Source organism: Eubalaena glacialis, chromosome 19, assembly GCF_028564815.1.
Source record: "Eubalaena glacialis isolate mEubGla1 chromosome 19, mEubGla1.1.hap2.+ XY, whole genome shotgun sequence".
In the NCBI taxonomy this organism is placed as follows: domain Eukaryota; kingdom Metazoa; phylum Chordata; class Mammalia; order Artiodactyla; family Balaenidae; genus Eubalaena; species Eubalaena glacialis.
Genome location: NC_083734.1, coordinates 42,258,767 through 42,285,498, shown reverse-complemented (window position 1 = coordinate 42,285,498; position 26,732 = coordinate 42,258,767). Strand labels below are relative to the sequence as shown.

General features: G+C 41.3%; 1 protein-coding gene across 3 annotated transcripts; it reads left to right on the top strand.

Annotated features, from left to right (window-relative positions):
* NBR1 (NBR1 autophagy cargo receptor) lies at positions 1 to 26,677 on the top strand. Of its 3 annotated transcripts, none has more exons than XM_061175843.1 (22): positions 1 to 171; positions 3,526 to 3,636; positions 6,255 to 6,317; positions 7,034 to 7,052; positions 7,839 to 7,861; positions 13,240 to 13,434; positions 13,755 to 13,832; positions 14,329 to 14,543; positions 15,029 to 15,196; positions 15,844 to 16,053; positions 16,698 to 16,857; positions 16,952 to 17,242; positions 17,907 to 18,056; positions 18,549 to 18,624; positions 19,152 to 19,262; positions 19,519 to 19,683; positions 19,919 to 19,996; positions 20,937 to 21,357; positions 22,124 to 22,218; positions 22,905 to 22,962; positions 23,700 to 23,805; positions 24,905 to 26,677. In XM_061175843.1, exons 2-22 carry the CDS (start codon positions 3,535 to 3,537, stop codon positions 25,076 to 25,078), a joined length of 2,958 nt encoding a protein of 985 aa, XP_061031826.1. In that variant the 5' UTR covers positions 1 to 171; positions 3,526 to 3,534; the 3' UTR covers positions 25,079 to 26,677. The 3 variants fall into 3 exon arrangements, with proteins under 3 accessions (XP_061031826.1, XP_061031827.1, XP_061031828.1); XM_061175844.1 differs by lacking the exon at positions 1 to 171 and adding an exon at positions 756 to 846 and having other exon boundaries at positions 13,758 to 13,832; XM_061175845.1 differs by lacking the exon at positions 1 to 171 and adding an exon at positions 760 to 846.
* Positions 26,678 to 26,732: the final 55 nt, after the last annotated feature.

The window sequence follows — 26,732 nt, the reverse complement described above, 5'->3', positions numbered from 1 at the left end:
CGCCTGACCCCTTACTTCTACGCTTCCAGTTGCGGCTTATTATGTTAATTATGTCACAGTGATTGCTGTACTAGGGTCGGAATCGCTACCTGAGGCCCGAATATGAGCGCAAGATAGTGCCTAAAAGAGTCGCAGGAAGAGGCCCCGTTCCCTCACCCTTTCCGTCGCAACGTAAGTCTCCAGTTTTGGTAAATAAAAGGGTTGGGGGGGAAAACTACGATTTCCAGCATGCATTGCGGATCGAAAGGCCTTGGCCACAGTGTCCCTTGGAAACTGTAGTCTTATGGAGAGGAGCTTCCGACACGGGAAGCGGGCATGAGTCTCACGACAGCCCAGTTGACAAATTGAAGAGCTCCGCCCGCTTATGCACGTCAACAGATATGGATTGGAGTGTTATGTTTTAGTATCTTGAGAGCGGATAATAGGCTAAAGAACCTACAAATCCTAGAACGACTACAATTCCCATCCATCCCCGCGAGTCTCCGGCAAGTCGTCCTCTAAGGTCGGTGACCTAAGGTCGGGCGCAGCTTTTAACCTGGGAAGGGGAAATCGGCCCACGGCTGCGCACGCGTAGTCCCGCCCCTTTGCCCCAGTGTTTGTTGTTGTTGTGAGGTTCGGGCTGCTCCTGCCACGCCTCCGCCAACTCATCTTCGACCAATCTGTGGGGTGGTAGTTTTGAGGGACAAGTGGTAAGAACCAATCATCTTGTCGGAAACTCAGACGCAGGGGACTAGGCCCTGTCTCTCTCCGCCATGTTAGATTCACCCCGCAGGGATAGCCCCAGAGCTGGCTGCGGACGGTTCTTGCACTGGCCTCGGGCAGGCGCCCCCCGGGGGCGGGAAGCTGGTAAGGAAGCAGTTGCGGTTACCTAGGGGTGGTGTCACGTCGCACTGAGAGGGCTTGGGGAAGTTCAAGGGAGGAAGCCTGCAAAGAAGAGGGGCGACTTTTTCCGTGTCTGGGGGCAGCCGATCTTTTCAGTGACCGGATGGGAGAGCCGTTCGTGTTCCGAGGGGCCAAGGGGGCCGATACCACCGGAGGGATGGCGGGTCCGTGGCTTAGAACGCCTGGCTTCTGCTGAAGGACGCCGAGACTCCCCAGCACAAAGAGGGCCTAGGCAAAGAAAACGAGAGAGTCTTCAGGGGTTGGTGATACTGTCTTGGGGACATGGAGTGCCAGGAAAAGATAAGTGGAAGACTAGGATGAAGTTTTCAAGGGAAAAAAAAAAATGACACTACCCACACAGCCTCCTACTCCTCCTCATCCCACTTTTGGGGAACCTCATAAGGAAGTCTCCTTGGTCAGGGACCTCTGGTATTGGAAAGGCACCGTTTTTCCTTTTTATCGAACACGCAGCTTTCAGGTCACACATTTTAACTCCAGGATAGCTTGTACAGGCCTCCGGTGGAGATAGTAATCAAAGCTCAGGTTCCCAGGTCAGATTCATTAAAGGGATTTTTGATATCCTGGAAAAATCGACATAGAGGAAAAGCTGATTTATGCCAAGCAAAGATGAGCCAGTGGCATGAACTTAATATAATGCCAGTTAATGAAAGCTGAAGGCCGAGGCCCCAGCTACCTGACTTTACTAACTACAGGGACAGAGGGTACTAACCATAGCTTTGGTATTTCCACAAGTTCAAGACTAATGCTCTTGCTGAAAGAATTTTCACATATAAGGCAAACAGAAATAGGCAGCTCTTTATGAAGACCTGGATATGGTCCAGCTAAACTAGAATCTCCCACTTCCTGTTTTCTCCTCACCAGCCAACCAATTGGATGAGCTCCAAAGTATCTAAACTAATTTCCAACTGTGTAATTTGAGAAAAGGCAAAGAAGATTAGTTTCCTTTTGGACTTTAAAAAGTGTGAAAGTGTATTTCTCAGAAGCTGAAAAGTGAGAATGTGTTTTAGAATATCCACTTTTGGCTGAGTGAATCAGTCACTTAACCTCCCTGATTTTTTGCCCAAGATTCTGGGGAGTTGCCAGGAGTTCTGTCCAAATTTTAAGGACCCCAAGAACTGCATTCCATATGAATGAAATACTAGATGTCAGCAGGATTGGTGCTAGAAACTATTTTGGTGGTGAACTTGGCTCTAGGTAGAGACAAAGAATGGAAAATGTAGGAGAATGATTGTCTTTGGATTAAAAAAAAAAATCCCTGATCCTCAGAGAGTTCAAGATCCTTTTTAATGACAATTGTATTGTTTCACAGGGCAGTTCGTTACACTGTGGAAAACAGGACTATTTCAGGCCCTGATTTATTATGATAATCACTTTTATATTTGAGTACTGTTTTCAAAGAAATAGCATACATATTTTTACTTGATCCTTATGATAACATTGTGAGGTTAGCAAAGCAGAGGTCTTAGACCTATTTTACAGATTAAGGAACTGAAGCTCAGAGGTTAAAAGACTTACTCACACTTATACGGCTAGTAATGTGCCAGAGCTGTGTCTGGAACCCAGCTCTTCTAAACCCCTGTGATCCCTCCCCTCATTACACTGTAAACTCCTGAGACTTAATCTTGTTTCTCTCCAATGTCCTGTGCCTGGAGCAGAACCTGGCTCTTTGTAGATGCTTAGTCAAGATTTATTGATGAATATGTTTTTAAAAAAACATATGAACATATAAAAAAGCTGGCCTTTTTCATTACAACTTATGTTTAGATTTAAACAAACTATTTTTTCATAAAGTCATAAAAAAACCAATCTAACAACTCGTAAGTAATCAATCCTTAAAATTCTTACCTTTTAGAGGTAAATATTCAATTATTTTATGGATGAGATGAGTTTGGTTAAAACATTAGTTGACTACAGTCAATCCATATTGGGGGGATGGAAGGGTATAGATGAAGTGAGGGTAGCTTTGAGTTGATCATTGTAGTTAGGTATTCACTACTCTCCACTTTTATGTATGTTTGAAATTCTCCATAAAAGAAAAAAAGTAGCCTACAAAAAAAAACAAAACAAAACACATGAACTTCGATGAAGGTTATTGAATGCTACCCCTGTATAGTTTCTTGGCGAGTGGTTCAGCCTCTAACTTGTTAAATGGATCTAATAGAGAACCTTGGTTGCTCAATTTAGGAAAGGGCTGCTTTTCCAAGAAAAATATAGACCATCACTTTCAGGCTTTAGGAATGTAAATTCCCCAAGGGTAGAGACCTACACTTACTCATCTTGGTAACCTACTAGTAAATATGTAACAGTAGGTATCTGTTTAATTAAGCAATCATTATAAAGTTCATAAAATCCTAAAGGATTTTACAAATGTTAGATGATTTCTGTGAATGTAGCCAAAATTTACATTCTCTCTGCAAACATATGGCAGTGAGATTTGTTTTAAACCACCCACTAGACTGTAAATAGCAGAAGAGCAGGGACATTATCTTCACACCCACTGCTGTGTCCTCCTAGCCTAGCCTGTATTAGGTCCTCACAAGTATTTGTTGAATGAATGTTTATGCAGTTTACAGAACTCTTTCTAATGTGTTTTCTCTCTCTCACCCATCCTCTCTTCTCTAGCCCCACAGCATGGAACCACAGGTTACTCTAAATGTGACTTTTAAAAATGAAACTCAAAGCTTTCTAGTTTCTGATCCAGAAAATACAACATGGGCTGATGTGGAAGCTATGGTGAGTGTTATTTTGTTTTGTTTCTCCATCCTTTAAGCATAAATATTTTTTCCAGAGGTAGCTATCTTTAGCTGTGCTTCCTAGCTGTAAAGTCTGTCCTATTTACCATTTCTGGGCCTTTCGGAAAATTATTTTTGACAGGGGCTTGGGATTTGTATAGGAGATGTGCCCTGGTAGAGGAAACAAACAAATTCGTTCTGAGGAGTTTAGAAAGGAAAGGTAAATTTATTTTTTTAAGTGAGATAGGACTTAGAAATCCTGTTTATTTTAGAAACAACCTGAGGAATGAATTGGTGTGGACTCCACCCTAACGAGCGAGGCCTGAGGTGAATGTTCTCTTGCTTGAGAGCAGATAGGTTACTGTGGTTTTTGAACCACCAAGGATATAATTTGTGTTTTGCAAGAGCTGATCGATTGCTTTTATTGCTAGGTCAGAGGATGAATATCTCAAAGTTGAGCAGGAAAAACTTGCACGGGTGTTCAGACAGCAGCTCATCTATCACTTTCGTTGTTGTTAGTGCTTTTCCTCTTCTTGGTTTGCCCTTTGTACTCTTCTGTTTTTGTTTGATTTGCAGTAGTGAATGTTTTACTTCCTGTGTAACTGTGTTTGTCTAATGAAACTCTTTGGTAAAAACCTAGTTTGACCTGGTTGGTAAAAACCTACTTTTCTCTGGTTATGTGTTATGGTAACCAAAAAGGAAAAGAAATGGTGGAGAGACCACAAAAGATGATCTGATCTCATCCTCTGTCTTCCAGGAAATATTTCTTTATACTACCCTGGACAGATGGTTATCCAGAAAGTTGGATCTTGTTTGTCAAATGATCTGAAAATCAAACACAGCTGTCTTTTTTTTCCTAGTAGTTAAATGAGCTGACAGCTTGCCTTTTTTCTTTGTTGTAAATTTTAAATTATAAAAGTGTGATACATGCCCATTATAAGAAGTGAAACAATCCAAACATATATAAAGAAAACATTAATATCCCTCCACTCCCCACACCCTCCACCCGCTATTCCAGCCTCTTTGGGGGTAACCAGTGTTAACAGCCCTGTATGTACTTCCCATATTTTCCATGTTCATACAGTTATCGTACCATACTATGAACATTATTCTACAACTTGCTTTTTAAAAAACAAAACAAAACAAAAGAACAGGAGAAAAACAAGTAGTGATTTACTAACATGCATACCTCCTGTATACATGAGTGATACCCAGGAAAACTGAGTAACTCCACAGCTTGCTTTTTTTTACCCAGCCTGTATTATAGACACAGTTCTCAATGAATAGACAAGGATCCAAGCTCCTGGTGGTGTTATACAACAATTTAACCATCCCTTATTGAAAAATTGTTTCTAGGGTTTTTTGTGTTTTTTTTTCAATTGAGATATAGTTGACATATAACATTATATTAGTTTCGGGTATACAACGTAATGATTCTATATTTGTGTATATTACAAAATGATCACCACAGTAAGTCTAGTTAACATTCATTACCACACACAGTTACAATTGTTTTCTTCTTGGGATGACATCTTTTAAGATCTATTCTCTTAGCAACTTTCAAATATACAATATAGTACATATTATTAACTGTAGTCACTGTGCTGTACATTACATCCCCAGGACTTTATTTTATAACTGGAAGTGTGTACCTTTGACCACCTTTACCCATTTTATCCACCTCCCATTCCCTGCCTCTGGCAACCACCAATGTGTTCTCTGTATCTATGAGTTTATGAGTTGTTTGTTTGTCTTTAAGATTCCACATATAAGTGAGATTATACGGTAGTTCTCTGTCTGATTTATTTCAGTTAGCATAATGCCTCAATTTCCAAAAGATTGTTTTTTTTTTTTTTCCTTTTACCACTATAAAGTAAACTATAGGAGATCCCTCTTTGTATATATAACGTATACACTGTTCTATAGGATAAAGTTTCCCAAAGTGAAATTAACGGGTCACCAAGCGTGTGACTTTAAATTTTCATAGATACTGCTACATACTTTGCAGAACAATGGTAGGACCCCACAGAAGCACATGACAGTGCCCTGGATCTTTATCCGCATTGGATGTCTTTGTTTTTGTTTTTGGCCGCAATGCGGGGCTTGCGGGATCTTAGTTCCCCAACCAGGGATTGAACCTGGGCCCTCGGCAGTGAAAGCCCGGAGTCCTAACCACTGGACTGCCAGGGAATTCCCCAACATTGCATGTTACAGCTTTAAAAATTGTCTTGCCATTCTGTTGAGATGACATCTCATTGCTTTAATTTCGGTTGTTCTGACTACCATTAAGGTTAAACATCTTTTCATGTATTTGTTAGGCATATCTGATTTCTTCTGTGAAATTTCTGTAGATTTTGGCCCACTTTTACCAGTTAAGATCTTATGATTAGCAGTAGCTTTTTGTGCATTGCAGATATTAACCCTTTGTCTCTCGTGATTTGCAAATATTTTTCCCAGTCTATTGTTTGTCTTTTGACTTTGTTTTTTTTTTAAACCATGTAAAATGTTTAATTTTTATGTAGTGAAATATGTCCATCCTTTATTTTATGACTTCTAGGGTTCTATTACAACCTGCCTTTTTGATAAGTTGATCATATAGTGTGTACATTTCATTTGCAGGTAAAAGTTTCATTTGATTTGAACACTATTCAAATAAAATACCTGGATGAGGAAAATGAAGAGGTAAAGTATATTATGGTACCCGTGACCAGGTATCCAGAATAGGGATCTTATTTCTCAAGAGGGATGTGGAGCTCAAAAAGTTCAGAATAGTGTTTATCTCATTTGTGTAGGAGTTTAAACATATTTGTTAATTGCATGTTCTAAGCTGATTTGTGCCATCTGAGATGGAGTTGAGAAATAGGGAAGCGACATTGAAGAAGAAAATCTGAGAGATAACTTTTAAAACTATATAGTGATCTTATGTTCAACTATATCACAAGCTGCTACTTAGTTTCTAGTAATAAAAATAATAATCACAAACCCTTATTGAGTGGTTACAATGTGTCAGACTAACAACAGTACTATTATCATCATCTCTATTTTACCCATGAGAAAACTGAGGCACAGAGAGTTTAAGTAACTTGCCCAAAGGCACAAAAGCTTAGAAGTAACAGAGTAGGGTACTACTCATACCCTCTGATATACATACTTTATACCCTCTGGCTCCAGAGCCCAGGCTCCTAGCCACTATATTATGCTGCTTCTTAACTACCTGAAATAAAGGAAGATATAATAGTTAAGCAGTAAAATTACTTAATTATTCACATTTAGTTCAGATACTGGAAAAGCTGAACGCCTGACCTGAGGTTTTATATCTATCCTGTGAGACTGGATATGCTGAATTGCTCAGTTGATGAGAGGTTTATAATTCACTGTTGCTTTTTTTCCTTTTACAGGTATCCATCAACAGTCAAGGTGAGTCCCTAAGAGAACCTATTCAGCTTTATTTAAAAGCCTTAATCTGGTCATAGGCATTGGCATTTCCATTTCCATTCAAATCTTGTTGCAGTATTTATTTTAGAGTAGAATTTGGTATGCAATAAATGCACTCACTTACCCATAGGTATTAGTTACATAGGAGATCTTTGTTTTATAACAGTTTTTTGTGTATAGGTTGGTGCCTTGATTGGACCCAAAGGACAGCTTTAATGAGAGGTTCTCTTATATTTAAGATGCTAATGTTTTGAAAACATGTTTCCCAATTCAACACATTTAACTTGTTTTCCTGGTATTGCTTTTGTCCTTGATTTGGTATATATATTAAAGTCAAGTTATAAATAAGATGGTTGGTTTTTGAGAGCATGGGGTGCATTTTCCCACAGGAGCAATGTTATATTTGAAGATTAGGTTCCCAGGCTAGCCCCCAGAAGCTTATTTTAACCAGCTGAAATGATAGTATTAACATCATCCTTGAACTTCCTTGAATCCTGAGCTTCACTAAGCCTAGTGTGAGGGAGCTGGATTGAGTTTTTGTAACTGGAAGACTCTAGTAGCAGAGAGAGGGATTTAAGGGGGAGAACTAATCTACAGGTAGCTTCTATTTATGATGGGATGAGAAGGGAATTTGTCAGCAAAAAGGTAGTAGCTGTTCATGTGTAAGGACTGTAAGCTAAGAATTCTTAGAAGTAAGAATTGTCCGTGCTTAATAGAATCTTTTGGGCTGGTAAAAAAATCACAGTATGTATATTTTTGTCCTTTTAGGAGAATATGAAGAAGCACTTAAGGTAATGATCATTTCATCTTATTTTCAAATAATTTTTAAAATGTTTTTGGACTAAAACTTGAGCCTGAATTCCATTAGCCATGTGGAGAAACTAATGACTATAAACACAGCAAAACCCATTTTTAGGGAGACTATGATGAGTTCAGCATACCACGCAGCAAAAGGTACCTCCTAATATAAAGATTCTTTCCAGTATCATTGCATCTCATTGCTGGTCTTGATGCCACTGTACTGGCATTTCAAAATTGAAAGAACTCTCTGAAATGATGCTTTCTGGATCACATTTTTTATCTCCTTCCTTCATCTGTTCCCTATCGAATGTTACACTATAATGTGGAAGAATTTAAGTTATAAACCATCCAGTTACAATCTCTTGTATGTCAGTGATGAATTACAGTATTCCTCAAGGTCACTTATTTAAGGTGTGCTAAGCTGACCTTTCACTGACTATCCTTTTTGAACTTCTAATCCAGGCTAAGCCATTTTCCATAATCACTTTTTGTCTAGGGAGGGAAAGGCAGGATTTTTTTTAAAATCAGGAGCTGGATTTACCCTTCCTGGTTTTTGGTCAGAATTGCTATTCTGAGTGCCACTTGTTTCAAAAGTTTAGCCAATGTCTTCTTGGTTTTTACTCAGAAATCCTCATTTACCAGCCAGTCTCTTGGTTTTAGGCATTCAGGCCCTTTCCTGGTTTCTCTTAGTTGAAATACCCGTCTCTGTTAGTAATTTTTCATGCTTCGTAATTTCCCTCCGCAGGACTTGGGATGTGTGTGTATATATAAATATATATAATACTGACTTAAAAATCAAATTCCGTAACGTACATTTTTTTTAATCTGTGCCAAAAATGTGTTTTCAGAGAAAATCTTATTTTCATACTCAGACTTTGTATTGTCACTCATTTGTATAAGTGCGCTTCGTTACAGCACGGACCCTGCCCCCACAATTTGGAAGTGTCACACACACATAAAAAGCCTGTACAAAAGACTGGCTTCCCTTCTTCCTGTGACCTTGACCTCTCCCCCAACTTCCTAACACTTATTAATTTATGAAACTTTTTCTCAGCGTAGTTTTGTTTTGTGTGTCCATTGGATTACAAACTTTATTAAAAAATACAGAACAACAACAACAAAAAATTTCCCTCTGCCCCAGTTTTCACGTGGTCTTCCTAGTTCCTCTTTGCTTTTTTTTTTTTTTTTTTTTAATTTATCTATTTTATTTACTTATTTTTGGCTGCGTTGGGTCTTCGTTGCTGCACATGGGGTTTCTCTAGTTGCGGTGAGCGGGGGCTACTGTTCTTTGCGATGCGTGGGCTTCTCATTGCAGTGGCTTCTGAATTCTGAATTCCATTAGCCGTGTTGTGGAGCACGGGCTCTAGGCGCTCGGGCTTCAGTAGTTGTGGCTCGCGGGCTCTAGAGCACAGGCTCAGTAGTTGTGGCGCACGGGCTTAGTTGCTCCGCGGCATGTGGGATCTTCCTGAACCAGGGCTCGAACCCGTGTCCCCTGCATTGGCAGGTGGATTCTTAACAACTGCGCCACCAGGGAAGCCCTTCCTCTTTGCTTTTAAGCTATTCTAACATGATGTCTCCCAACACCCCTTTACTCTTCTCCAACTCTTCTGTCTTTTCCTTTTCCATATTCAGAAGCTACAGTAGTTTCATTAAAAAAGTCTTTTAAAAACTTCAGAATTCTTTTACCTTTCTCACAGCCACTATTAGTTTACCTATTCTGTCAGAAATTTTGGATCTCAGCAGTCTAGAGTTTATATAAGCCTGTCTTGCCCTAGGAAGCAAGACTTTTTCTACATACATTTTTTTCTGTAGTAGCATATAATACTTAAAATTACATGTTTATATTTTGACACAGTTCATTGTAGTTGTTTCTTGAGCAATTTTTTCCGCAGACTCTACCAAATATTTTAGAAAAAGCTTCTTGGTTTGTGGTCTAGAATAGGAGTTGGCAAACTATAGCTGGCAAGCTGGCCATATATGTATGTGTGTATATATATACATTTAAAATTTTTTGTAAACATTGTATTTCATCTGAATTTAATACGATACAAAAGTATTATATGCTTGAACATGTCACTCAAATAGAAGGTTCTTTCAGTTCTCCAGGCCAACCTTCCTTTAGAGGCAAATAAATAAGAAACAAAATCACCTCACACCTATCAGAATGACTATCATCAGAAAGACCACAAATAACAAATGTTGGCGAGGATGTGGAGAAAAAGGAACACTTTTACACTGTTGGTGGGAATGTAAATTGGGGTGGCCACTGTGGAAAACAGTACGGAGGTTCCTCAAGAAACTACAAATAGAACTACCATATGACCCAGCAATTCCACTCCAGAGTATATATCCAAAGAAAACAAAAACATTAATTTGAGAAGATACTTGTACCCCAATGTTCATAGCAGCATTATTTACAATAACCAAGATATGGAAGCAACCTAAGTGTCCATCAACAGATGAATGGGTAAAGAAGATGTGTACACACACACACACACACACACACACACACACACACACACGCTGGAATACTACTCAGCCATAAAAAAGAATGAAATTTTTCCATTTGCAACAACATGGATGTAACTTAGAGAAATAGGTCAGGGAGAGAGAGACAAGTATTGTATGTTATCACTTATATGTGGAATCTAAAAAGTAAAACAGGGACTTCCCTGGTGGTCCAGTGGCTAAGACTGCACTCCCAATGCAGGGGGCCCGGGTTCAATACCTGGTTAGGGAACAGATCCCACATGGTGCAACTAAGACCCGGCTCAGCCAAATAAATAAACAAATAAATATTTTTAATTAATAAATAAACTAGTGAATATAACAAAAAGAAACAGACTCACAGATACAGAAAAAAAACTAGTGGTTACCAGTGGGGAGGGACAAGAAGGGTAGGGGATTAAGAGGTGCAAACTACTATATATAAAATAAATAAGCTATAAGGATATATTTTACAGCATGGGGAATTTAGCCAATATTTTATAATTAAGAAAGGAAGAGAAATCACATTATGTAGAGTATATATAGATAATTTGCTTTTACAAAAACAAAATATTTGGACATTTTATATTCAGTATAGCTTAGCAATCCAGTTTCTGTTGACAAATTTAGTTAACTGTTAGGAGGTATAGTACATATTCAAGAGAACTTAATAGCCAGCAGATATTTTAACCCTTAAGGATGACATGTCTGATTTAATTTTGTTTTTGTTTTTAAAGAAGATACTGGTGGGAATTCCCTGGTCCAGTGGTTAGGACTCCGAGCTTTCACTGCCGAGGTCACGGGTTCTGTATCTGGTTGGGGAACTAAGATCTCGCAAGCCACGTGGTGCGGCCAAAAAACAAAAAGAAGATAATACTGGCCCTTTTTAGTAGAGCCTTTGAGCTGCTTCTCTCTCTTTTTTCCTCCTAATTCTTGTTCTTTAATAGCATGCTTAGCTTGTACCTGTTCACGTTCTTCCTGTGCTGTTTGATTTGATGTTTTCTTTTTATTTTTCTTTGGAATAGCAAGAGAATTTACTCTTATGCTACATTGTTCTTCTGGCTGAGGCTGCTCAAAGCTGCAGTGTTCTTCAGACAAAGTCTGGTTAATACTATATTGCTCTTCTGGCAAAGGTTGATCTACTTCTTCTTCTTACAAAGGCTGGTCAATTTGTTCTTCTGATAAGGACTGGTCAACTTTTCTAGGTGGCTTCCTGAGTCTTTCCTCTACATCTAAGTAGAGGTGTTTCAGATGATCAGGATATAAATCTGTGAATTTCCATTCCTGTGAGGTTTGAGCCTTCATTTCCCGCCGTAGCAATTTCTTATAATTTTTCTGACTTTTTAGTTTTCTTCAAAATGTAAAGCCTTCCCTCGCGAACTTTCCCCACGAAGGCCTACAGATGGTTGATGGTTAGGTCGCCACGTGCTCTGTTTCACATTCTTATTTCTGAATCCTGCCGATAAAACTCCTTTGTTGCGTGTCCCAAAAATCCCTGTCTGCCACCTTGCTGCCAGCATCACCCTGGCCACATATTTTTATAAATAAAGTTTTATTAGAACACAGTCATGCCCATTCATCATGTATTGTCTGTGGCTACTTTTGTGCCGCAATGGCAGAGTTGAGTAGTTGTGACAGAAACTGAATGGCCTGCAAGCCTAAAATATTTATTATGTGGCCCTTTAAGAAAGTTTCCTGGGTACTTTCTTGGTGGTCTGGTGGTTAAGACTTTGCCTTCCAATGCAGGGGGTGTGGGTTTGATCCCTGGTCAGGGAGCTAAGATCCCACATGCCTCACAGCCAAAACGCCAAAACATTAAAAAAATAGAAGCAATATTGTAACAAATTCAATAAAGACTTAAAAAAAAAACTGAAAGTTTGCTGAACAACAAGGATGTACTGTATAGCACAGGGAACTATATTCAGTGTCTTGTAATAACCTATAATGGACAAGAATCTGAAAAAGAATATATATATGTATATATATAAATAACTAAATCACTTTGCTGTGTACCTGAATCGTTGTAAATCAACTATACTTCAATTAAAAAAAGAAAAAAGAAAGTTTGCTGATCCCTGACCTAAGATAATAGCTTTCAGACTTTTTGGACATGGAATGCTGTTTTTAAGTGGAATCTTAAGAAGTCTAATGTGTGAAAATAGATAAAGGAAGAACAAATCTTGTCACTGGGTAACAAGTGGGAGGAACTAGAACCCCACGGACTTGACCCCCTAATCTCTTCTTGGACGCTGGAGCACCTTCATGGAATCTCAAATGCTCCTTGAAGTAGAGTTTTCAAAATAGGATATTTAAGAAGATGCTCTTCAAAAACAGGTGACCACTTAAGCATGCTTTCCAAAATACTATTCTTAGTGGGAAGGTAGACGCTTAACTTTGGACATAGCTTTAAGTTTCCCGGGTCTAGAATTGACTTTTGAAAAGTTGAAATTAGAATCCGTAAGTGGAGTCCTACATAAAAACCAGTTAATAGATGGTAACTAGACAAACTGTGGTGATTATTTCACAATGTATACAAATGTCAAATCATTATGTTGTAACCTGAAACTAATATATGTCAATTACACTTAAATTTTAAAAATTAAACAGAAAAGTAGTAACCCAATTAATGAAAACATCTCACCTAATGAAGAGCTACACTAAAACCCTTTTGTTTTTAACAAAACCATTCCTAGTTAACATTCTTGGCAAAGAAACAGCAGACTGTTAACATATTTGTCATTTGATTTAATAAAAGAAGCATGAATTCTGATATTTTCCAGCATATTTTACCACAACTCTTCTGTTTAGATGTCTTTGAAATTTTATTTAGGAAAGGAGAATCACACAATATTGTTTTTAATTTCATAACATATGCTCTCAGATGGCAGTTAAGCAGGGAAACCAACTGCAGATGCAAGTCCATGAAGGCTATCGTGTTGTCTACGAAGCCCCACCCCCAGTTGGAGGAGAGAAACGACCAGTTGCAAGGACAGGGAAGAAGCCACTTGCACATTATTCTTCACTGGTGAGAGTCTTGGGATCAGACATGAAGACCCCAGAGGAGCCTGCAGCACAGGTACGAAGGGAATGGACCTGTCTCTGATTTTTCTAACCTATGTTTCATTGTCTCTAGTCTAAGATTTGAGCTGTTCATCAAAGATTTGGGAGTTGTTGTGACTGTCTCCATCTGACTTTTTGAAACTAGTAACAGTGGTTACTTCTGGAGAGGAACATGAATAGGGTGACATAAAGACTTCGGTTTTTCCTATACTCTTTCATGCTCATTTTTTTTGACCATATATTATTTGGCAACAGAAACCTCAAAGTAATACATTTCAGGAGATTTACTTTAAACAGAAAAAGAAAAAAACTATCTCCGATTGTGTTTACTTGCAGCAGTTTCCACCTGCTCCATGTGACGCAGACCAGCCTCAAGACAAGCCCCCAGACTGGTTCACAAGCTACCTAGAGACAGTGAGTGTTCTTTCTGGCTTGGGTTTTAGCGGCAGTGTTGGAACAGGTGGAATGTGGAAGAAACAGAAAGCTAAATCCAGATGGCTGCTGCCTCTGGTACAGGTGAATGAAGAGTAGTAGCTAATAATATCCAAACTAGAGCAGTTCCAGTCAAGAAAGTTCCTAGCTTTCGCAAAAATGTACTAGAAAAAGGGGGGAGTTTAATTCTAAGGATGTAAGGGAAAGGGACAAATTTCTATGCTTGAGAAGGAAGAGTTAGAAATTTACTCATCAGTGGATTTTTTGGTATTTTATTTGAACCAGTTTAGCTATGGAAGGAATAGACCTTTTTTTTTTTTTGCTTTGTTTCTGTCCCTTCATTCAGTAGCTATTATCTGTTTATTATGCTCTTATGTTATACCAGAGATGGTGAGGTTTCAGGTCTATTTGATATTTTCATGCCTTTTTCCAGTCTTAGAACTGAGGGGTTTTTTCCCCCGTCTTCTCTGTATTCTAGTTCAGAGAGCAAGTGGTTAAAGAAACGGTTGAGAAGCTTGAACAGAAATTACGTGAGAAGCTTATCCTCCAGAATCCATCCTTGGGTTCCCGTCCCTCAGAAGTCTCAATGCCCATTTCAGAGGAAACACTGTTTTTGCCAGAAAACCAGTTCAACTGGCATATTGCTTGCGGCAGCTGCCAAAGGAGGATCGTTGGTGTGCGCTACCAGTGCAGGTAAAGCAGTAACTTGGCAATGAATAGCTCTTCGTAGAACTTAGAGCAGGCAGGCCTTCTAGCATTCTGGGAGGTAAAGGGTGTGCTTACCTCTGACCATCATCCATAGCAGCTCTGGATTGGAAACAAGCTACTCTTCACCCACAAGAGAAAATAACTATTTGAAGGGTATTCAGATTGTGGTGTTCATATATACTTTTGAATTAAAAGAGCCAAAATTAAGTTCCCCAAAACAAAATTGGATTCCCAAGGATTATCTCCGTATTCCAAATGCTTTCATATCTCGTTTTCTCCCATAGATTGTCCTTTGAAATAGATACAGGTGAAGTGTTATTATCCTCATTTTATTCATGAGGATTGAGACATGGCATGGATGGGTGATGTGCTTAGGTTCCCACCTAGCTGGTAATAGAGCAAATACGGAAGTCTGGGTCCCTGTCTCCCAACCTCAGGTACTTCCCACTGTGCCTTTCTTTTCCTCACAGCCTCTGCCCATCCTACAATATCTGTGAAGATTGTGAATCGGGGCCATATGCCCATGACGCCAACCATGTCCTGCTGAAGTTGCGGAGACCTGTTGTGGGTTCCTCTGAACCCTTCTCTCACTCGAGGTTCTCTACTCCTCGTCTTCCTGCTGCTCTGGAACAGGCCAGGTAAAACCATATGTGCATGGGATGCTTGTTCTCTGTTTGGTTTCTTGGTTTTGGTGACAGGGTGTGAATCACAAAACTACAAATAGTCTCCTGGGAATTCCCTGGCAGTCCAGTGGTTAGAACTCCATGCTTCCACAGCAGGGGGCACGGGTTCGATCCCTGGTCGAGCAACTAAGGCCCCTCATGCCGCATGGCGCAGCCAAAAACAAAACAAAAAAACAAATAGTCTCCTTAGTTCCCACTCCTTTCCAGTTGATGTGCAATGACGGGGATAATTATCCTCCAAAGCTAATGAGATGGAAATGAGAACTACAGAAAGAAATTAAGAAACTAACCTAGAAGCTGACGCTGATGGAGACCACAGGTGGCTCAAAACAGCTTCAAGATTTTTTTAATATTTATTCATTTATTTAGGCTGCACTGGCTCTTAGTTGTGGCACTCAGGATCTTCATTGTGGCGTGTGGGATTTTTTTTTTTTTAGTTGCGGCATGCATGCGGGATCTAGTTCCCCAACCAGGGATTGAACCCGGGCCCCCTGCATAGGGAGCGCAAAGTCTTACCCACTGGACCACCAGGGAAGTTCCTAAATAGCTTCAAGATTTGTTTGTGAGATTTGTTTTTTAAGACTGTGTTTTTTATCTCACAGGCTCCAGAAACAGGTTGACAAGAACTTTCTTAAAGCAGAAAAGCAAAGGTTGCGAGCTGAGAAGAAACAGCGTAAAGCAGAGGTCAAGGAACTTAAAAAGCAGCTTAAACTCCACAGGAAGATTCATCTGTGGAATTCGATCCATGGGCTCCAGAGCCCCAAGTCTCCTTTGGGCCGACCCGAGAGCCTGCTGCAGTCTAACACCCCAGTGTAAGCCCAGGGCCAGGGCGGGAGCCAGGACTTTAGGTCCAGCCCTCTAAAACTGGAACTTAAGCCAACTTCTGTCTTATTTATTGGTAACCCTTAACACCCAAGCCCTTAAAACTTCCCATTTTCCGATCCTAGTGTTCTTAAAGGGTGGTTTGGTAGTTATCTTTGACACTTGCTTTGTTGCCTTCTTCAGAAAAACAGAAACCAGTAAGGTTCAGAAACTGGCTGGTGTGACCTCTCTTCACTGGAGGCAGTCTGGATTTGAAGCAAAAGAAGCAAATATTTTAAGAGCCCAACTCTTTAGTTAATTTATGGACCCTTTTAGTTATCCTCACCATAGTTTTTTAGCTTAGGAGTCAGGTCCCCTTGGGTTTCTTTTGTTTTTTGAGGTTGTTTTTTGGGGTTGTTTTTGGCGTGCGGGATCTTAGTTCCCCAACCAGGGATTGAACCCACGCCCCCTGCAGTGCAAGCACGGAGTCCTAACCACTGGACCGCCAGGGGATTCCCATTGTTAGTATTATTTTTAAGGCAAATGCATTGGTACATCCTCCAGGGTCACTGTCTGCGTCTCAAACCACAGTATTGGGTATTCAGAAGACATCACACCCAGCAACAAGTGACTAAATATTTGAATTTCTGTTCAGGCTCCCTTTGCAGCCCTGTGCCTCAGTTATGCCAACCCTCAGTGCAGCATTTGTGGATGAGAATTTGCCTGATGGGACTCACCTCCAGCCAGGAACCAAGTTTATCAAACACTGGAGGATGAAAAATACAGGAAATGTAAAGTGGAGTACGGACACAAAGGTATTTTTCCCCACAAAACGTGAAGATGAAGTGATTTGAGGTGGCAGTGTGTTTAACTGACAGGCTTTCTTTCTCTTGTCACTATTCTTTTCAGCTCAAGTTCATGTGGGGAAACCTGACTTTGGCTTCTACAGAAAAGAAGGATGTTTTGGTTCCCTGCCTAAAGGCTGGCCATGTGGGAGTTGTGTCTGTGGAGTTCATTGCCCCAACCCTGGAGGGAACATACACTTCCCATTGGCGTCTTTCTCACAAAGGCCAGCAGTTTGGGCCTCGGGTCTGGTGCAGTATCATAGTGGATCCTTTCCCCTCCACAGAGAGCCCTGATAACGCTGAAAAGAGCATGATCAGCTCAAGCAAAGGTGATGATCTCACCTGCCAGCAAGAGGTGAGCACTGGAAGGGTGACTAAAACCAAAAGAGCCCACTCACAGCCGGTGGTTCTTCCAGAAGTCTGGAGAGGCCAGCTTCTCCCCTCCTTCGAACACATCAGTATGCTTGTATTGGGCCTAGTCCTCAGGGGCTTTGTTTGCATGTCCTTCGGATCTTGGTGCAGGCGTCCCTCAATGCTTTCGTGTCTCTCTGTAGTGATGTGTGGCCACCCCTGTGCTGCACGAGGGAAAGCAGGGCTGCCTGGCCTGTGGACCTGCTGAGCTGATGGCCTTTGCTGCTTAACAGTCATCTCTCCTGTATATCCCTTGTGTATATTTCCTAAATACTAATGAAGTCTTAGCCTGATTGTTACTTGTTGCACAGTTTTTTAAGGCAGCTTCCCTGTTTACTGCTTAAATTTAGTTACCCAGTGTTAACGTCCTGGTTTTGACTGTTGTTTTTATGGTTAATCTAAGCTATTGTCATTAGGGGAAGCTAGGTGAAGGGGGTAATTAGTAAACTCTCTGTACTGTTCTTGCAACTTTTCTATAAGTCTAAAATTATAACAAAACAAAAAGTTTTAATACATGCAGTGCTTTTGTTTTTAGGGAGGCATCCGTCAGTTTGCCTTTTGAGTTCTGTTGAGGGCCTAAAATGTGTCCCAATGGTTTCTCTCCATAGGAAGCTCTTCTTCCGGCTAAAGAAGAAATTCCACCTGGTGAAACAACTGAGCAGACAGAAGGGACAGGAACCTGCATCCCACAGAAGGCCAAAAATGCTGCCAGCGAGAGGGAGCTCTACATCCCATCTGTGGATCTTCTGACTGCCCAGGTGGAAGATTGAGCACTTTGAGGGGCGAGGGACAGAAAGCCCTGGGGAAAGAGTTCTTAACTTGTTGAAGAAAAGGTGGTAGAGCCATAGGTGGTGCCCAGGAAGTTAGAGATATGCCCACTCTGATCTAGTCAGATGCACTGAATGGCAAAATCATCACCAGTGGAAGCAGGCTTCTAAACTAAATGTTTCGTCTTTGAATTGGGAACTTATCTTGTGCTTCCCACAACTTCCCTCTAGTTGCCTCTTCTTTTCTGCCTAACTGGTTCACCTTCACCCCCACTGCATTTGCTCTCTTTCCTGCCATTTGGTTATTTGGATGCCTAGTTCCCATTTAACTCTTCTTGTTTTCACTTGACTGAGGTGAGGCATGAATTTGAACAGAGTTGACTCTGGGATGATACAGAACTCAATGGCCTGCAGGACCCATCAAGACAAAACACGGCTCTAGCGTGTGCTATGAGTAGCCTAACCTTGCGCCTTTTTTTTCAGGACCTGCTGTCCTTTGAGCTGTTGGATATAAATATTGTCCAAGAGTTGGAGAGAGTGCCCCACAACACCCCTGTGGGTAAGAATGTCACTCGGTCCACCTTGTTTATTTTATTAACAGGCCCCAAAATACTGCAGCCCTGACTCTGGTAGTTAGTATTTTATTCTGAGGAAATAGTTGGCAAGGATTTCTCCCACAATGTGATATTAAAACTGCACCCATTGGTTCATTTTCCTTCCTCTCCCTGTTGTCAGAGGCAACAATACCAGTTTGTGCAAAGTTTCCCCACCATAAAGGGACCCTCTTCTCCATTTTTCTCTGGATATTTGTGTCCCTTTGTTTCTTTGCATTCATGGCTCTGTGTCTTGGCCATGGTCTTCCAAAGCCAAACAACCGTTTATGATCCTTTCTGCATTGATGGATCTGTCTGAGATACTTGTGTGCCTAATGGTCTGGAGAAATTCTTTAGAACGCCTTGAAGTGTACCTGGGTTTATTTTAGCCATGCAGGAGGCAAGAAGCCTATGAGCTGCTGCTTCTGGACACTGACTGTTGATGATGTGATGCTTTTTTGTGGTTGATGGTTCTCCTGTCTTCATTCTCCAGATATGACTCCCTGCATGTCTCCTCTGCCACATGACAGTCCTTTAATAGAGAAGCCAGGCTTGGGGCAGATACAGGAAGAGAGTGAAGGGGCGGGATTTAAAGAACTTCCTGGTAAGGGGTTAAATATTTGTAAAGTATTTGCATCCTCCCCTTCCATACCACACCCTGTTGTTACACATACCCCCTACTAATCTTACCTTGGTGTGTGAGTGGGTTTTCTGTAGGATCTCATTTTTTGAAGTTTCCTCACCTTCACATGGCACCGATAGCAGCTATTCCTTGGCATCGCATCAGCATGGGTACATGACTGGAGAAAGATCTTCAACACTTTAAACACCAATTGCAGACAAGTTCATGTCTTTTTCAGATTCCACAGTGTCAGTAAAGAAGAGGGCTGAGAACATTTCTTCAGTGGAGGAAGCAGAAGATGACCTGAGTGGGACCCAGTTCGTGTGTGAGACTGTAATCCGATCCCTTACCTTGGATGCTGCCCCAGATCACAAACCACCTTGCAGACAGAAGTCCACACACAGTGAGTGTCCCTGAATTCACCCCCCACCCGTCCCAAATTGAGGTGACGCCTGACTTGTGATTGCCAGACCTGAGCAGATAGAAGTGCTCTTCTTTACTGAGAGTGGAGATAGCGGGATCTTTGTTAGAATTCGGATCATGGTTGTTTCTTTGGGCTCTACATAGGCTACCTGACGATTTTATTTATAGCATCAGGAGCAAAGCAGCTACCATAACTCATTTCTGTACTCCTCCAGGGGCAGAATTTCAGTTGTATGCCACAGAGGAACAGCAGCCAGTTGTACTGCCTGGATTCTGCAGTAAGAAGTCTTCTTGTAAGTTGACAGAGCCCCTCAGCAGAGACCCCCCACTGGCAGCTGAGTTGTCTCCTTTCTCCAAGGGCAGCAGTCAGGAAATAGTGGGCAGAAACAGGAGCACCAGACTAAGTTTCTCAAGGTTAAATTCTGCTGTAATAAATTTCTTTGTGGCAGAAATTTCTAGATGTCAGATAGGTAGAACCACTGTCATGTATTTCAAGTACTATCCAAAAACTCAAATTCTACTACATCAAAATAATGTGAAAAAATGTCTTGTGTTTATTATAGTGAAATTTGACCTATACTTTTAAGCATGATTTATCTCACTTTTTCATTTATATATATATATTTAAACTGTATATTTTTAAAAATATATGTATTTCCTCACACATACTTGTGTACAAATGCATAACAAAAAAGTCTGGAAGGACTTACACCAAAATGTTCACAGTAGTTATCTCTGATAAGATTATAGGTATTTTTTTATTTCCTTTTTTTTTCCTCATCCATGTTTGCCAATTTTCTATCATGACTACTCATTACTTCGCAAAGAAGAGGAGGAAAGTAGTCATACAGTCCTGCAGTATTTACCACCAAACATTTTCTCTTCTTATAGCACTGTTAGCTAGTATATCAGTTTTGATTTGAACCCATCTCAGTATGTTAACCATCACGTGAAGAGGAAAAGGGATGAGGCCTCCTTGTTTTAAGATTCACAGTGTTCTCAGAAGCCTCGATGTTTCTGCCGATGTTGTTTTTGTGAACTTTGGTTCTATGTGGCTTTGCGCAGGTTTAGAATATGGCCGTGACTATGGTTTCAGCAGCCCTTCCCTCTGGTTTGTCCCTGTCCTCTGGGTTTCAGAATTACAGCTCATGACCTACAAGGCTTGGTGGGGTAAGGGTAGCACAGGGGCTGCTTTTAGCTTATACTTTAAAATTGGTTGCTTTCATCCTTTAGTGAAATTTGCCTCACCCAAAGAGGGACCACTTGGAGACGAGAGGGAAGAGATTGTCCGTATTGTTGAAGAAGAAGCTGTCGTGGAGGAGGAGGAGGATGAGCTCAAAGATGAAGTTCAGAGTCAGTCCTCTGCTTCTTCGGAGGATTACATCATCATCCTGCCCGAGTGCTTTGACACCAGCCGCCCCCTGGGGGACTCCATGTACAGCTCTGCCCTCTCACAGCCAGGCCTGGAGCGAGGGGCTGAAGGCGAGCCTGGGGTTGAGGCTGGGCAGGAACCAGTCGAGGCTGGGGAGAGACCCCCTGGAGGGGAGAACCAGCCACAGGGGCACAGCATCAATGACATCCTTATGACCTCACAGACTCTGGACACAGTGCCCCTGACCCCAGAGGTGGTAGGGCCTCCGCCACGGCTGCCCAGGTACCATCCACACCCCGCTCTGCTGGGCTGTTCTCCAGAGGTGGAATAAAGAGAGAGGACTCAACCTGATCTCAAAACCTGTTTCTTTGTCAGCAGGGGAAGAGACTATTTCCCATAGTAAAGTCTGATGAATAAAAGTTGTACTTCCCAGTATTTGTGTATTCTGGATTTAAAGAAATACTTGCTTTAGTTAACCTTAATTATCTGAGTATAATCTATCTACTTATGTTTCGATCATTGAGAGCCAGTTTTTAAACACAAACATCCCTGGACCTTCCTCCCTGTTCTGTTGACTCATGGGCAAAGGCAGCAAAAACTCATTCTCATACTAATCCAAACAAAGTAGAATAAGAAGTTTAATCTGTTACGGAAACAAATATACTACAAAACCAGATAGAAGTTACTATTTTTCTCTACTGGTTCTGTCTGTATCACTGCTCTCTCACAGTATGGAAAATGGTGGAGCCTTGACTATAATTTAAAACATTCTCCCAGGGAGCTAGGTATTTTCTTTTATCAGCACCACTTGATACAGGGGGAAGTGACCAGACTGAAGCCAGTCTTTCTAGCTTGACTGTGGCTGAAGAGGAAAACCAGAAGAAGAATGAGCCCTTCTCACCTGATCCCTAAATTCAGACATGTGATCTGGATCAGAAATGTGAAGCCTCTGTAGAGAATTTGGCACTGCTGTGCTCTGTTTACTGTTTCTCCACCGTTACCGTAAGCGCCTTTTCAACTTACTTTCAATATTGTGTCTTTCTGAAAGGAGTCCTCCGTATGCACAGCATCATGGTTCCCCAGGAGTGGATTTACCAGTTACCGTACCAGAAGTTTCTTCAGTCCCTGATCAGAGCAGAGGAGGTAATGACCAGCCTGAGCTTTCTGTTTTTCTGTGCTCCTTTCTAATGGAACCAGGTATAAATAGGCACTCTATCTTTGTGATTCTTGGCAGTTTTTAGAAACTTGCCCTTTGACTTTTTCTGTGCTCCTCCCTCATACTCTTTTGTTCTATCTTCTAGCTTAATATTTATTAAATGAGATCCCATAGAGGTTGGCATTGTGCTATAGTGGAAAGAACACAGGCTTTGGGGCCAGACTAGTCTAGGCTCCAGCCTCAGCTCCACCTTTCTTCACCGTGTGACCTTGCAGTGGTTCAGCAGGGTTCTAAGACCTGAAGGTCTTTTTCCTTATCTACAAAATAAAGAGAATAGCACTTTGAAGTTGTGAGTAGACCCTCAAAGTCGCTTTCCTCTCGTCCTCAAAAAACAAAACCTGAAAGTACTTAAGAACTAATAAACTATTGGGATAGGATTATAGAATTAATTTTTCTGATTCACTAAACAGTCACCTTGCATTGCATTCTGGACAGTTTTCTTTAACATTTACTTAAACCACCTGCAAAATTTCTCAAATATTTAAAAAGAAAAAAAAAAAAGACTTTAAACGTAATCAGATTGCCATCTGCCTCAAAAATAGCCTTGCTGTGAGTTAGGAAACACCAGGTGTTTATGGATGCTGCATCTAACCAACAGCTCTTTTGCTTTTAGAGCTCAGAGGCTCATCAGGACTTGTAAACAGCAGACAGAAGAGCTATGACCACTCAAGGTAACTGGGTCTTACTTGTGCAGCCTCTTCTTCAGAAGCAGATGGATACCCTAGTATTGCCTCCGCTTAAACGAGCCTCTCAGAGCATGTGCCACCTGCCGAGAGCAGAGAAGGAGAGCCATCATTCCTTCTTGTTCTCATTTCTCCTAAAGCTTGTGAGCAACACTGAGCAGAGGGCTAATGTTGATGTTTAAGAGTGTTCACATTCCAGACCAGGAGGAAGTTCCCTCAGATTCAACTCCTGCTTAGTACCAGAGAAGAAGGCAGGAAGGCCCAGCCCACTGTGCATCTTTATAACTTTTTCTTAGGCATACCTGCCTCTCTGCTCCCAGTCATCTCAGAGCAGTGTCAAGGTGGGCTCCTCCCTACGTACAGTGTTCAGAAAATCACATTTCCTTTGGAAGGTGTTTCCTCTGAGATGATAATTGAGCATGCAGACTGCCAGTACCTCAGTGTGCTGCTGACCACATTAATTTTCAGCTGGGGCTGAAAGCTGGCATGCTAACCAGAGTGATGTGTTTCCTGCAGTGCCCAATGTTGCAGCAGTAAGAGCTGGGCCCTACATCAAGCCCAGATTTGTAGCTATAAAACTCATAGGAAAATAATCACACTCTCATTTTACATCTGATTTTTTTCTCAGGGAAATCTTATTTTCTTCCCAGGATTAGAGCCCAGATTATCCGTAGGAAGATAACGATTCACGTTTCTTTAGGGAGACAATTTGGCTTTCCCCGCAGGCACCACCACGGGAGCAGCATTGCTGGAGGGCTGGTGAAGGGGGCTTTGTCTGTTGCCGCCTCTGCATACAAGGCCTTGTTTGCTGGACCACCAGTCACTGCACAGGTCAGTGTATGTTTTATTTTCCTGAACCAAATCCAAGTCACCAGTGAAAACAGTGGCGTCTGCCTGGGTTGGAGAGAGTAGCATGGCATCATAGAAAGCATGAGCTTTAAGTTTAGTCTTTAATTAACACACAACTCTGCCACTTTCCAGCTGTATGACTTTGGCTAAGTTACTTAAGGGAGGAGAGAAAAAAGAACTAACGTTGGTTGCGGACCTACTGTGTGGGGGGCACTCTCCTAGGTGCCAGCCCTACAAGGTGAATCAGACACCAGTTCCTGCCCAGAGACAGTGGGAAATAAGCAAACAGACAGTTATCTGTGAAACTTTTGAAAATTGCAAAGCACTATAGAACTTAAAGAATCTTTCATTCTATTAAGAAAAAAAGACCATTTACTGTGCAGTGTAAGGCCAGTGTTCTTAGACCAGTGGAACACCTCAGCCTGGTGTTGGCCCCATGGTGGGGCCAGGGAAGGCGTCCTGGTAGATGACGCCTGAACTCAGTCCTAAAGGACAAAATGAGTGTGTGCCAGGAGAGAGGGTTAGAGAGGGCATTGTAGACAGAGTAGCCAGTACAGAGACTTGGAAATATGAACCTGGAAGTTGAATTTGTGCCAAGAAGAGAAAAGACCAATGATGTAGGTGGGATGCTGTTAAGTGATTTGGATTTTATTTTAAGACCCGTGGGAGGGACTTCCCTGGTGGTCCAGTGGTTAAGACTTGCGCTGGCCATACTTTCTTCCAATTTCCCATACTTTCTTCCAATTACCATCTCTTCTCTTGCTTCTTCTTGCCCCATCGTCATGATTACCTTTAACTTCACAGGGTTTCCAGAGTTCGTTAGCATCTTTTCCTTCATCTAGTTCTAAAGACAGTTCATTAGTCACCTGGTTTAGGGTGCAAACGTACCTAATGCAAAGCAGGGGCTTCCCAGCCCTTCTGATCCCCTCAGAAGACCCATTAGTATTGGCTGGACAGGAGTGTCATGGCCTTGCACCTAATTACCTAGTATTTTGAATAAATCTGGAAGATTAGTATGACTTAACAAGATAAACACAAATTATACAAAAAATGTTGTTCTGCTTTTCTTGACTCTACACAGCCAATAGTTTCCGAAGATCAGACAGCAGCCCTGATGTCCCATCTCTTTGAAATGGGATTCTGTGACAGGCAGCTAAACCTAAGGCTGCTGAAGAAACACAATTACAACATCCTGCAGGTTGTGACAGAACTCCTTCAGATCAACAACAACGACTGGTATAGCCACCGCTACTGAGGAGTGACCTCGTATTAAATAACTTTGCCTGCTGCTCAGAGACGATCTTTATTCTGTTTTTGGGGTGTGGGGTGGAGGCCCTTGCTTATTTTTTAATCTGATGAATCTACATAGAGCCCATCATTGAACTATCAAGACAATACCTGCCTTGCAGTATTTTTTGGAGCAAATCAAGGGCCAGAACTTAAATTTTCACTTTAGACATTAGATGAATTGTAGGAAGAGCATTTTTCAATTGATCTGGATAAAACTCTTCTCCGTTTTAGTGCATTGAAAAGTGCAACTTAAACTTCCTATAGAACCATTTTTCTTTCTGCTTGTATTGAAGTTGAGTATTTTTCTTTGCTTAATGTGGATGTTTTTATGAGGATATCTGTTAATTGTCAGTTTATAAAAGAAGTTAACCTTGGAAGTTGTTTTCAAGAATTATTCTCATAATTTTTCTAACCTATCCCAAGCTTCTTAGCTGTGTGGTATTAAAATAACACCCAGGGCGCGATAGGAATTTTGTTCCTCTTGCCTTCTCAAGGAGAAAGTCGTTCCCCTACAAGTCTTAGTAACCGGCACTGTTGTTTTTCTAAAGACCCCCAGTGATGCATTTAAGAATATCCACCTTCTGGTCTCTGCACTTCTGAAAAAGGAGCAGGGAGTGTGCTCATTAACCCACCAGCACCTGTTGAGCAGTGTCTATTGTAGCAATTTTGCATACATTTTATTTTATTTAAGGGAAAAAATTTAGGTAGTGTGAAATATTTTGCTAATCCTATAAAGAAGGAAAGAAGCTCTTCTATTAAAGGGAAAAGTAAGTTTAACAGTTATCTTTTTTCTTTATGTCAGGGGGCAGGTCTTATTTACAGTAGAGTGGGCGGGGGTGTATAGGAACATGAGAAAAGTGAAAGGCAGGCTCCTGCGTGAATCTCAGTAAAGTTCAGGGGTGGGCAAATGAGTGGGTGTGAGGCTTAGGAAATCCTGATGGCCTCCTGAATGTTTGAAATCTGTCCAAGAGAACTTAAAACAAGAAAAAGAGGCTGGTGTTCTACAAGACTTGGATGGGAGCAAACGCACTGAAAAAGTTTTGGTTTAACCCCAGGGTAAGTGAGTGGGAAGGAGCTTGCTTACAGGGGTCCTGGTCCTCACTGTTTACAGAAGGGAGTCTCGGGTACAGCTGGTAAAGAGGTAACAAAAAACACTACAGATTTTAGTCATAAAAATTACTTGCAGAAAAAGAAGAATCTGACCCCCAGCCTGAAGGGGGAAGGATAGTAAAATAGTATTACTTAACCTGGTTTGGTATTATAATGAATGGTGATTTAAATTAATCATTGGCCATAATGATGTTTATTTACAGTGTAACTCTTGAATGCTGTTAAATAAGCCAGGATTCAGACTGCAAGCCAACCAGCCTGTTTATTATTTAAAACGTTTTTATGGGGGCTTCTGGGTAGAGGCTGAGCGGCAGGGTGTGTGTAATTAATTCGGTTGATTTGGGACGGGATCTGTCTTGACCATCTGAGTTGAATTGTAGGGGTCCAGTCGTCTGTACCATTGTACTTGTACCTAACCGCTTAAGGAATGGTGAAATAAACTTTGAAACTCCTACCTGGACTGTCTGGTCCTTTCATCCGGAACCTCGCGTAGCCTTTGAAGAACGGAG

Bases quoted from the DNA above. Each gene is read 5' to 3' on its own strand.
- NBR1 (XM_061175843.1), top strand. From the start codon at position 3,535: ATGGAACCACAGGTTACTCTAAATGTGACTTTTAAAAATGAAACTCAA. The intron at 3,637-6,254 runs GTGAGTGTTATT...TTTCATTTGCAG, and splicing joins GGGCTGATGTGGAAGCTATG to GTAAAAGTTTCATTTGATTT. The intron at 22,963-23,699 runs GTAACTGGGTCT...CTTTCCCCGCAG, and splicing joins AAGAGCTATGACCACTCAAG to GCACCACCACGGGAGCAGCA.